The sequence below is a fragment of the Coregonus lavaretus genome, assembly GCF_964263955.1.
Source record: "Coregonus lavaretus genome assembly, chromosome: 4".
Lineage (NCBI taxonomy): Eukaryota > Metazoa > Chordata > Actinopteri > Salmoniformes > Salmonidae > Coregonus > Coregonus lavaretus.
In genome coordinates this window covers 30074262-30086906 of record NC_139991.1, presented here as the reverse complement: position 1 = coordinate 30086906, position 12645 = coordinate 30074262, and the positions used below count along the sequence as shown (strand labels likewise).

General features: G+C 44.8%; 1 protein-coding gene across 1 annotated transcript in view; it reads left to right on the top strand.

The window, feature by feature from the left end:
* Positions 1-12645, top strand: part of strbp (spermatid perinuclear RNA binding protein) — a 111815-nt gene that overhangs the window by 67664 nt on the left and 31506 nt on the right. The window contains exon 3 of the mRNA XM_084160923.1: positions 67-245. Coding sequence (XP_084017049.1) covers positions 243-245 — 3 coding nt within the window. The 5' untranslated portion in view covers positions 67-242. The remainder of the gene's footprint in view (positions 1-66; positions 246-12645) is intronic.

Below are 12645 nucleotides of genomic sequence, written 5' to 3'. Positions count from 1 at the left end.
TCTCTCTCTCTCTCTCTCTCTCTCTCTCCCTCCCTCCTCTCTCTCTCTCTCTCCCTCCATCTCCAGGTGAGACAGAGGGAAGCAGATCAGGTCTGTAGGCAGGGGGCTCTGAGGGGAGCGTATGAGGAGGAGTCAGAGAGCAGAGGAGACCCCTGACCTGTCCTGACAACACAGAGCTGCCCCGGCAACACACCCGGGCCACACAAGGAGACGGACGAGGAGCACCCACTCCTTTCGCAGGCATGGTAAGTAGTGTGTGTGTGTGTTTCTGCTTGTGCAAGAGCTTCCTGTCAGAATGTGTAGGATGAGTGAGTATGAATATGAAGAGTTTAATTCCAAAACACAATATATACATTTTCAGAAATATTGGTAAATTTACTTGAATTAAAAACACATCTTGTGAAAGAGAGAGCTTTTATTTTTTCTTCTTACCATGACATGGGCTTGTGAAAAGACAGACATGATTTAAAACATACTGTACCAGGCAAAAGTTTGGACACACCTACTCATTCAAGGGTTTTCCTTTATTTTTACTATTTTCTACATTGTTGAATAATAGTGAAGACATCAAAACTATGAAATAACACATATGGAATCATGTAGTAACCAAAAAAGTGTTAAACAAATCAAAATATATTTTATATTTGAAATTCTTCAAAGTAGCCACCCTTTGCCTTGATGACAGCTTTGCACACTCTTGGCATTCTCTCAACCAGCTTCATGAGGTAGTCACCTGGAATGCATTTCAATTAACAGGTGTGTCTTGTTAAAAGTTAATTTGTGGAATTTCTTTCCTTCTTAATGCGTTTGAGCCAATCAGTTGTGTTGTGACAAGGTGGGGGGTATACAGAAGATAGCCCTATTTGGTAAAAGACCAAGTCCATATTATGGCAAGAACAGCTCAAATAAGCAAAGAGAAACGACAGTCCATCATTACTTTAAGACATGAAGGTCAGTCAATACAGAACATTTCAAGAACTTTTAAAGTTTCTTCAAGTGCAGTCTCAAAAACCATCAAGCGCTATGATGAAACTGGCTCTCATGAGGACCGCCACAGGAAAGGAAGACCCAGAGTTACCTCTGCTGCAGAGGATAAGTTCATTAGAGTTAACTGCACCTCAGATTGCAGCCCAAATAAATGCTTCACAGAGTTCAAGTAACAGACACATCAACTGTTCAGAGGAGACTGCGTGAATCAGGCCTTCATGGTCGAATTGCTGCAAAGAAACCACTACTAAAGGACACCAATAAGAAGACGAGACTTGCTTGGGCCAAGAAACATGAGCAATGGACATTAGACCTTTGGTTTAATGAGTCCAAATTTGAGATTTTTGGTTCCAACCGCCGTGTCTTTGTGAGACGCAGAGTAGGTGCATGGATGATCTCTACATGTGTGGTTCCCACCGTGAAGCATGTAGGAGGAGGTGTGATGGTGTGGGGGTGCTTTGCTGGTGACACTGTCTGTGATTTATTAAGAATTCAAGGCACACTTAACCAGCATGGCTACCACATCATTCTGTAGCGATACACCATCCCATCTGGGTTGCGCTTAGTGGGACTATCATTTGTTTTTCAACAGGACAATGACCCAAAACACACTTCCAGGCTGTGTAAGGGCTATTTGACCAAGGAGATTGATGGAGTGCTGCATCAGATGACCTGACCTCCACGATCACCCGACCTCAACCCAATTGAGATGGTTTGGGATGAGTTGGACCGCAGAGTGAAGGATAAGCAGCCAACAAGTGCTCAGCATATGTGGGAACTCCTTCAAAACTGTTGGAAAAGCATTCCTCATCAAGCTGGTTAAGAGAATGTCAAGAGTGTGCAAAGCTGTCATCAAGGCAAAGGTGGCTACTTTGAAAAATATAAAATATATTTGGGTTTGTTTAACACTTTTTTGGTTACTACATGATTCCATATATGTTATTTCATAGTTTCGATGTCTTCATTATTATTCTACAATGTAGAAAATAGTAAAAATAAAGAAAAATCCTTGAATGAGTAGGTGTGTCTACATTTTTGACTGGTACTGTATATTTATTTATATTGCAAGGTAATATTATTTTAGAGAGACAAATAATCATGTTTTGTGGCAAAACGTTATATAGCCTATCCACCTCAAACAACATAACTCATATAGAAAAAGTATTCAGATTTGGTTTTAAACAGTTACATGTAATAAAGTATCGATACATAATAAATAAATATTCAAATAATACATTTGTTTCAACTATATTGTCCCAACTCTCTAAACACATGGCTTTGGAAATACCGCATTTTGGTATGAAACAAGTGTGTCGGATATAAAACACATTTTAAAGCACATCTAAAGTCAATGTTTTAAAAGTATGAGAACAGCCATAATTCATACACATAGAAAGGGACCCATGAGCATTCATTTCAGACAGGGGCCCATGAGAATCCATTCCAGATGAAAAAATGCAAATGTGAAAAATGTTTTGGAATCAAACTCTTCATATGTTAATCTCTTCTGTTACACCACGAAAGCTGGTGACTATTTTCTACAGTAGGCATACATACAGCTCAATACAGTTCTTCCTCAGTAGAGAGTCTTGTTCAGTAGATCACAAACTGGGAAGTCTGCTGAATATCTTCAGCATAGATGCTTTTTATTTAGTATTTATTTAACATATTTTACCAGGCAGGTCAATTAAGAACAAATTATTATTTACAATGACGGCCTGGCAAAAGGCCACCATAGATGCTCACTAGATTGTGGTAATAATGAAGGTGGGAGGTGTGTAATATTACTCTGAGCAGTAAAGGACCAGTTCATATAGACTTGGGCCATGATAGGTCAATCTGATAAGAGTAGTGTGATGGTGAAACATTGCAGTGCAGATTGCTGTGTCAGTGAGAAGTAGTCTACCTGACGATGTAGCACTGTTGAACCTCAACAAAGAGCGGGGGAGAGGAGGAAAAAGAGAGAGAGGAGAGGAACAGGGAGAAAGAGAGAGGACAAGAGAGGATGAGGTAGGGAGTCAGAGGAAGGAGAGAGAGGGGAATTAGAAAGGAGAGGACGAGAACAAGGGACAGAGAGAGGTGGAGGAAGAGAGAGAGAGAGAGAGAGAGAGAGAGATCAGGGATTGATTAATGGTCCCTACCCCTGACTCTAGAGTTGAGCCTCAGGGGAGTGCAGGCAGCACCATGAATTATTAAAAACTGGATGGGGGTTGGGGGGAGGCGAAGGGGTGGGCGGGGGGTTCAAAAATAACCCTTGATGATGAGGGCCGTGCTAACACTAGCTGGGCTGGTAAGGAAACACACACACACAAACGCGCACACACACAACATGGCTGGATGGCTGACTGGGGTGATGCAAGAGAGTGGGGGTGACCTTGGAGCTCAAACACTCTGCACTGCAAGGCCACAGCACAGCGCTCTGCTTCCTTATTGTCTTTTTGTTGGATTTTTCCCTCCATGTGTACACACCCAGATACACACAAACACACACACACACACACACACACACACACACACACACACACACACAATCCGTCTAGGATCTCCATCTCTATCGACTCTCCAGGGAAGGTGGGGCGACCTTGTTAATTTTCAGTTCCTTGTCAGCTTTGCTCTACCCAGGTAGTCAGTTAAATGGCACCAGGAGACAAGGCAAAGTCAGCGGATCTCTTTAACACCCTGAAGCCATAACTCTTTACTGCAGCCCATAAACGCTAATACTGAACACGGTCACATTACGAGGAGCAAAGGGCAAATATGAATATCATTAGCTTGGCTATCTGGGCCCGTATTCCAGAAGCGTCTAAAAGTGCTGATTTAGGATCAGGTCCCGCCTCTAATTCTTTATGATTTAAAAGGCAAAACCGATCCTAGATCAGAACTCCTACTCTGAGATGGTGTGTGTACGTGTGTGTGCCTGCCCTGCACAAGACTGTGTGTGCGCATGTGTTGCGCCTGCGCACGTGCGTGTGGTAATTTGAAAGGCTGTAAAAAACACAATAAAATGGGGCCATCTTTTGTGTAAGAGCTGCCAAGCGTAGTGCTGGTAAATCACAGGATGAATTTTTAATGCAATCTGCCCGGGGCTGTTCACATCCCTCTCCTCTCTCTGCCACGTCGCTCTTCTGCCCCGGACTATATCCTCCCTCACTGTGCACTCACTAAGCCACGCGACACACACACTCTACACAGGCGTGATACACACAAGTGTGCGACACACACTACACATGCATGGCATGCACACAAACATTGTATACACAAACACTCCATACTCACATGATACACACCTCTGTGCTTTACACTCACTCTGGGAATGCTACACACATCACTGAACAGCGTGTGGATCAGTGGAGGCTGCTGAGGGGAGAACGGCTCATATTAATGTCTGGAACTGAGCGAATGGAATCATCAAACACATGGAAACCATGTATTTGATACCATTCCACTGATTCCGCTCCAGTCATTACCACGAGCCCGTACTCCCTAATTAACGTGCCACCAACCTCCTGTGGTGTGTATATTGTTCCCAACAGACCAACACACTCTCTCACACTGCTCTCACTACACACTAGTTATTGTGTACACACACACACAATCTCCTGGCCTGCACACTTGTTTAGCCAGTTTATGGTGGAATAGCGAGGGGAAACATGGCTACCAGACCAGTAAGTAGGTATATAGCAACAACTTGGAGTGTGCATTGAACTGAAGATGTTATTATTCGAGGGCAGAGCACATTCACTATACAGCAGAGCTCCACATGTAGTATGCCGTCTAATGTGTTAATGTATTGTGGCTAACTGGTTGTAATTGGTGTGGTGTAATTGCAGAAGCAAGGGGAGCGCAGAGGCAAACACTCTGGGCAGTTGGCACACGTTCATACACACACGGACAGCAACAATAACCCACTAGGCACACACTGGTTGAATCAACGTTGTTTCCACGTCATTTCGATGACATTACGTTGAACCAACGTGGAATAGACGTTGAATTGACGTCTGTGCCGAGTGGGAACATACTCTCTCCGCAGAGTCCGCAGTGTAAACACAAGAACATGTACAGGGCTCGACATTCAGGTACATTTGCCAGTGGGACACCAGGCCAGTGCCAACTGAAAGCTACTGGCCCGAATGAAAAAAATACTGGCCCGGGTCAGGATCGGACAGGAAAGCGAATGATGCGCGCATAATTTCAGGTGATTTTATTTTCATTTGGGCTGAGCAAGTAGCCTATACAGGGTTCATGCAGACATTGGCAAGTCAAATTCAACGACTTTCAATGTCTTTTTCAAGCATTTAATTGTAAGGACCTACATTTTAAATTTGTTGTAATAGCCTATAGAATAAAACTTCCCACAAAATGTAAGCAACAAAAGTACCACTTTAAGAATAATGATTTTGTTTTATAGGCCTTCCCAATTACATTATGCATTGACATTCACATTATTTTTACATTCTAAAATATGTCAGAATAATGTGGGCATTGCCTGACTAAATAGACTCCATGCTCCCGACACAAATGCACTAATGAAGTCTGTCCAAGTGGTAACTAGTCAGTCTCGCCATTTGAGATGTTGAAGAGTTATTTAGGGGTTATTGTATCATGTATCAGGAAAAAGCAAGCAGAAAACAGGTTTCCCTTTGTTATGGAACACTTGTATGGAAAACCAAGTTGAAACCAACATTCGATGTTGTCAGATTTTTAAGGTAGGCTATTCCATGATGACTGAATTGCGCATCGCAAATATTCAACCAAGACTTTTAACTTTTGAAATACCTGGTTTGCATACCCATTCTTTCCTTGGCATTTACCTGTATATATCATAACTTGGAGCATCTTTCCTACGGCTTTCTTACCCCTACCGCTGTCGATCTTCAACAAGCAGCTGTTTGAGAGCTGCGCGATCTCTCTGCCCGACAGATTATCTCAAACTAGGCTATATGTGTGTGGCTTGCGTTGCGTGTGATAAGTAATGGACATAACGAACTAACAGCTTCCGGAATTCATCAGTGTTTTAAAATCAATTATATAGCCTAGATAAAATATATCTTTATTACAATGTTTTTTTCACTGGCCCAAGCGGGCCACTGACGGGATGATCGACTGGCCCAGAGGGTTTCCAAAACCTCCCCGGGCCAGCTGGCAGCCCTGAATGTCAAGCCCTCATGTACACAGTGTCATCTCTCACAGATATACAGTGCATTCGGAAAGTATTCAGACCCCTTTACTTTTTCCACATTTTGTTACGTTACAGCCTTATTCTAAAATGGATTAAATCATCCCCCCCCCCTCATCAATCTACACACAATACCCCATAATGACAAAGCAAAAACAGGTTTCTGGACATTTTTGCAAATGTCTAAAAAAATTAAATACTGAAATAACACATTTACATAAGTATTCAGACCCTTTACTCAGTACTTTGTTGAAACACCTTTGGCAGCGATTACAGCCTCGAGTCTTCTTCTATGATGCGAAGAAGCTTGGCACACCTGTATTTGGGGAGTTTCTCCCAATCTTCTCTGCAGATCCTCTCAGGTTGGATGGGGAACATCGCTGCACGGCTATTTTCAGGTCTCTCCAGAGATGTTAGATCGGGTTCAAGTCCGGTCTCTGGCTGGGCCACTCAAGGACATTCAGAGAAGGATTACTGTTATACTATTCCAGGTATTCCTTAAAGAGGTAGGGTTTCAAGTGTCTCCGGAAGGTGGTCAGTGACTCCGCTGTCCTGGCGTCGTGGGGGAGCTTGTTCCACCATTGGGGTGCCAGAGTAGCGAATAGCTTTGACTGGGCTGAGCGGGAACTGTGCTTCCGTAGAGTTAGGGGGGCTGGCAGGCCAGAGGTTGATGAACGTAGTGCCCTCGTTTGGGTGTAGTATCAGAGCCTGAAGGTAAGGAGGTGCCGTTCCCCTCACAGCTGCGTAGGCAAGCACCATGGTTTTGTAGTAGATGCGAACTTCAACTGGAAGCCAGGTTGAACACCAGACAGGCTGCAGCGTTCTGGATAAGTTGTAGCGGTTTAATGGCACAGGCAGGGAGCCCAGCCAACAGCGAGTTGCAGTAATCCAGACGGGAGATGACAAGTGCCTGGATTAGGACCTGTGCCGCTTTCTGTGTAAGGTAGGGTCGTACTCTGCGAATGTTGTAGAGCATGAACCTGCAGGATCGGGTCACCGCTTTGATGTTAGCAGAGAACGACAGGGTGTTGTACAGGGTCACGCCAAGGTTCTTTGCACTCTGGGAGGAGGACACAATGGAGTTGTCAACCGTGATGGCGAGATCATGGAGCGGGCAGTCCTTCCCCGGGAGGAAGAGCAGCTCCATCTTGCCGAGGTTCAGCTTGAGGTGGTGATACGACATCCACACTGATATGTCTGGCAGAGATGTGATTCGCCACCTGGTTATCAGAAGGGGGAAAGGAGAAAATGAATTGTGTGTTGTCTGCGTAACAATGATAGGAGAGACCATGTGAGGATATGACAGAGCCAAGTTACTTGGTGTATAGAGAGAATAGGAGAGGGCCTAGAACTGAGCAGCGCCGGAGATGCCCAACTCGGAGAGGGTGGAGAGGAGGATCTGATGGTTCACAGTATCAAAGGCAGCAGATAGGTCTAGAAGGATAAGAGCAGAGGAGAGAGAGTTAGCTTTAGCAGTGCAGAGAGCCTCCGTGACACAGAGAAGAGCAGTCTCAGTTGAATGACCAGTCTTGAAACCTGACTGGTTTGGATCAAGAAGGTCATTCTGAGAGAGATAGCAGGAGAGTTGGCTAGAGACGGCACGCTCAAGAGTTTTGGAGAGAAAAGAAAGAAGGGAGACTGGTCTGTAGTTGTTGACATCGGAGGGATCGAGTGTAGGTTTTTTGAGGAGGGGTGCAACTCTCGCTCTCTTGAAGACGGAAGGGACATAGCCAGCGGTCAAGGATGAGTTGATGAGCGAGGTGAGGTAAGGGAGAAGGTCTCCGGAAATGGTTAGGAGAAGAGAGGGGGATAGGGTCAAGTGGGCAGGTTGTTGGGCGGCCGGCCGTCACAAGTCGCAAGATTTCATCTGGAGAGAGAGGGGAGAAAGAAGTCAAAGCATAGGGTAGGGCAGTGTGAGCAGGACCAGCGGTGTCATTTGACTTAATGGATGAGGATCGGATGTCGTCAACCTTCTTTTCAAAATGGTTGACGAAGTCATCCACAGAGAGGGAGGAGAAGGTGGCAAAGAGCTTCCTAGGTTTAGAGGCAGAGGCTTGACATTTAGAGTGGTAGAAAGTGGCTTTATCAGCAGAAACAGAGGAAGAAAATGTAGAGAGGAGGAAGTGAAATGATGACAGGTCCGCAGGGAGTCTAGTTTTCCTCCATTTCCGCTCGGCTGCCCGGAGCACTGTTCTGTGAGCTCGCAATGAGTCGTCAAGCCACGGATTAGGAGGGGAGGACCGAGCCGGCCGGGAGGATAGGGGACATAGAGAGTCATAAAATGCAGAAAGGGAGGAAAGGAGGGTTGAGGAGGCAGAATCAGGAGATCGGAGGGAGAAGGATTTAGCAGAGGGAAGAGATGATAGGATGGAAGAGGAGAGAGTAGCGGGAGAGAGAGAGCGAAGGTTGCGACGGCACATTACCATCTGAGTAGGGGCAGAGTGAGTAGTTTTGGAGGAGAGCGAGAGAGAAAAGGATACAAAGTAGTGGTCGGAGACTTGGAGGGGAGTTGTAGTGAGATTAGTAGAAGAACAGCATCTAGTAAAGATGAGGTCAAGCGTATTGCCTGCCTTGTGAGTAGAGGGGGACGGTGAGAGGGTGAGGTCAAAAGAGGAAAGGAGTGGAAAGAAGGAGGCAGAGAGAAATGAGTCAAAGGCAGACATAGGGAGGTTAAAAGTCACCCAGAACTGTGAGGGGTGAGCCATCCTCAGGAAAGGAACTTATCAAGGCGTCAAGCTCATTGATGAACTCTCCAAGGGAACCTGGATGGCGATAAATGATAAGGATGTTAAGCTTGAATGGGCTAGTGACTGTGACAGCATGGAATTCAAATGAGGAGATAGACAGATGGGTCAGGGGGAAAAGAGAGAATGTCCACTTGGGAGAGATGAGGATTCTTGTGCCACCGCCGCGCTGACCAGATGCTCTCGGGGTATGTGAGAACACATGATCAGATAAGGAAAGAGCATTTAGGAGTAGCAGTGTTTTCTGTGGTAATCCATGTTTCCGTCAGCGCCAAGAAGTCGAGGGACTGGAGGGTAGCATAGGCTGAGAGGAACTCTGCCTTGTTGGCTGCAGAACGGCAGTTTCAGAGGCTGCCGGAGACCTGGAACTCTACGTGGGTCGTGCGAGCAGGGACCACCAGATTAGAGTTGCAGCAGCCACACAGTGTGAAGTGTTTGTATGGCCTGTGCAGAGAAGAGAGAACAGGGATAGACAGACACATAGTTGACAGGCTACAGAAAAGGCTACAATAATGCAAAAGAGATCGGAATAAAATTAACTAAACATCTGGGGAAGCGAGAGAGCGGGGCCTCCCTCACTTACCTTTCACTGAAACACTCAAATATAACTCTCCCAACTTCCACTTTAGAAATTATAATTGTTGTAAACTACAGCGGTTCAATGTTTTCTAGGAATAGACTCTAACTTAGTTTATTCAGCTAGCTAACTTGGTACAGTATTCTTCCGTGAAAACCGCCCAGGGCACCGTATCCTATGACGCCATAGCTAACTAGCATGCTAGCATCCAATAAAACACGGTTTAGCACCAATAATTGGTTACAACAAACTACCAATAGTGTGTTAACACACTAAACAGATCATTCATGTCCGTGTCTAGTTCCTTTCATAACGCAGAAATAATTAAATGTTGGCTAGCTAGCACAAAGTCAGTAATGCTAGCTACACAAGTGGACTACACATCTCGAATGTTCAGAAAGTGAAGCTTTACGTTGCAAAATTCTCATTAACTAAAATGATATTGTTTTTAGTTGCTACAGTACTGCTATCTGGTAGTGTTGGCTAGCTAGCAATGGCTGCGGTGTTTACTTTTACCTTAAGCTTATGCCTATAACCTCCCCTTCACTCACACCTGTGGTTGTGTGTAGTTGTGTGTGGTTGTGTGTTATTTATATTTGTGGGCTGTGGGACAGGACATCCCAAATCCAGAGCCAGTTAGTCAGACTGAGACCAGTCCCCTCCCCTGTGTGTAGTAGATTGTTGACAGTTGTCCCCAGTGTGCTATAGATACCAGACTAGTTGACAGGGCTGTGTGTGTGTCTGTGGCTGTGTGTGTGTGTGTGTGTAGATAGTTGACAGTGAAAAAAATAATTGTGTGTGGCCAAGTGGTGACGACTCCCAGTGGACTACTATTTCAACACTCTGTTAAAAAGGCATTAAACTTGTCTAATGTAGAGGATCTGTTGTTGACAATATTACTGTATGTGTTGTGGGGGAAACATTTAAGGCCCTTTCAGACTCTTCTACATAAGTAGCTCCTCCTTATACATTATTTATGCCACGTCTATGAAGTGCAAGAATAAAGCTTATTTTAAAGTTTAAATTGTACTTTTTAAATTCAGTTTGAAGTTTCAGTGTGTTAAAATTGAGCAAAATTCCTGTATTTCAGCAATATTTTCAGTCTCAGGAGGTGTGCTCTTCAATCCTCTGTGATAGTAAACTAATTTCTAATTCATTACTCCTCATCCTGCCTGTGATTGGATAGATGTCTCAGTAACATATTGGATGAGGGACCTCTGGGACTCATGGCGGGCGGGAGGGCGGGGTGGTTGACGACGACAGCTGTCTTCGAGATGGAGTGTGTGCGAGATGGAGTGTGTGTGTGACAACGAGGTGGGATAAACCGAGCCTGTGCTACGAGATGGTGTGTGTGTCACCGCGAGGTAGCTGAAACTCATTAGTCTCATGCAGGGCCATTGCACTGCAGCGACGTCTCATTCACCAAGTAATCAGTGTGTGTGTGCGTGTTTGTGTGTAAGTAGAATTATCATCTTGGTTCCCATCCCTGTGTCTAATATAAAAGCCCAGAAGCCCATCACATGAGGCTAGCCTAGCCAGCTGGTAAAGTAGGTATCAGATTATAAAGGCAGCAGATTTACCTGCAGCGTGTGGTTGCCACCACCTACATTACACCTTTGTGGCCCTTAAACCCGGGTTCCTTCAGCTTTTACTGATGTTTTATAGTGTTTTATAACTGTTACGGCTCACATTAGAAACGCCTCATAAACTCTACTACTGGGAGCCTGTTAAACACAGCACCGTACAGAGCAGGAAGACACGCACGCACGCACACACACACACACTTCACACACACACACACACACACACACACACACACACACACACACACACACACACACACACACACACACACACACACACACACACACTGTGATATAATATTAGAATGTATGAATGGAGACTAATGGTAGAGCAGGATAATTGACCTCCGCTATACATGCTGTATCACGCCCCTGGAATTACGCACGCACGCGCGCACACACACAAACACACATACGTACACACACACACACACACACACACACACACACACACACACACACACACACACACACACGCACACACGCACACACACACACACTAAAGCCTCTCCTCTTCATTTAGAAAAGAAAAACACTAAAGCAGCATGTGCACCCAAATGGGGATGGAATGAAAAGTTTGCAGTGTTACTCCTGATTAGAACAAAAATTCCGTTGACCTTTGTGTAAGCAGTCCTGTTTCTGTCCTACTACCTTTGTCCTCTGGAAAATGTCACAGTGTAAATTAGGCTGGAGTTTGCTACTTCTGTTCTGCTGTGGCAGTGATTTCTAGAGGATTGATAGTAAGGAGCGACATGTCATCCTCTCTGCTACTCTAAAGGTCAGGACACAAGCAGTGTTTGGGTGAGGAGGATAGAGTAAAACGTGTACGGGATGGTGATAAAACATGACATGTCGTCGATTAATACTGACTTTAAATATGTCGTTAATGTTATTGAGAAGATAAGATATCAATCATGTCATGCTAAACTTGTCAAACTTGTTAGGCTACACCAAATGGCACGAACAGAGTGGATTCTGATATACATAAGGATTTGATGTAGAGCAGAGGAGCCATGTTTTTATTTAAAATAAATGTATTTTCCTACTAGCACTGCCTTTGCTACTTTATTGAGGGAAAATCTACGTACCCGCTGCGATTGTGATATGTGGTTGTCTCACCCAGCTATGTAGATAGATATGAATTTGTAATAGATAAGAGAATGGGGCCAGTTCCCCCAGCACTGCTGGTCCCTCCTCCCCCTCCTCCCCCTTAGCAGTGTGGGTGAGTCAGGGGGAGGCTGGAATTGAACTCGGCTTGATTGAGGATGTTTAGGAGGGGTGGCTGACAGTGTGAGGTGGTGGGGTCGCTGCCATCAGATGGAGGCTGTCATTGGCTTTAAATTGATGTCCCACCCATAAGGATGATACATTTGCTGGCAACACATACAGTGCCTTCAAAAAGTATTCATACCCCTTGACTTATTACACGTTTTGTTGTGTTACAGCTTGAATACAAAATTGATTAAATATGATTTTTTTCACACCCATCTACACACTCTACCCCATAAGGACAAAGTGAAAACATGTTTTTAGACATTTTAGCCAGGTAATTAGCGATTAGCATTAACGGCTAAAACG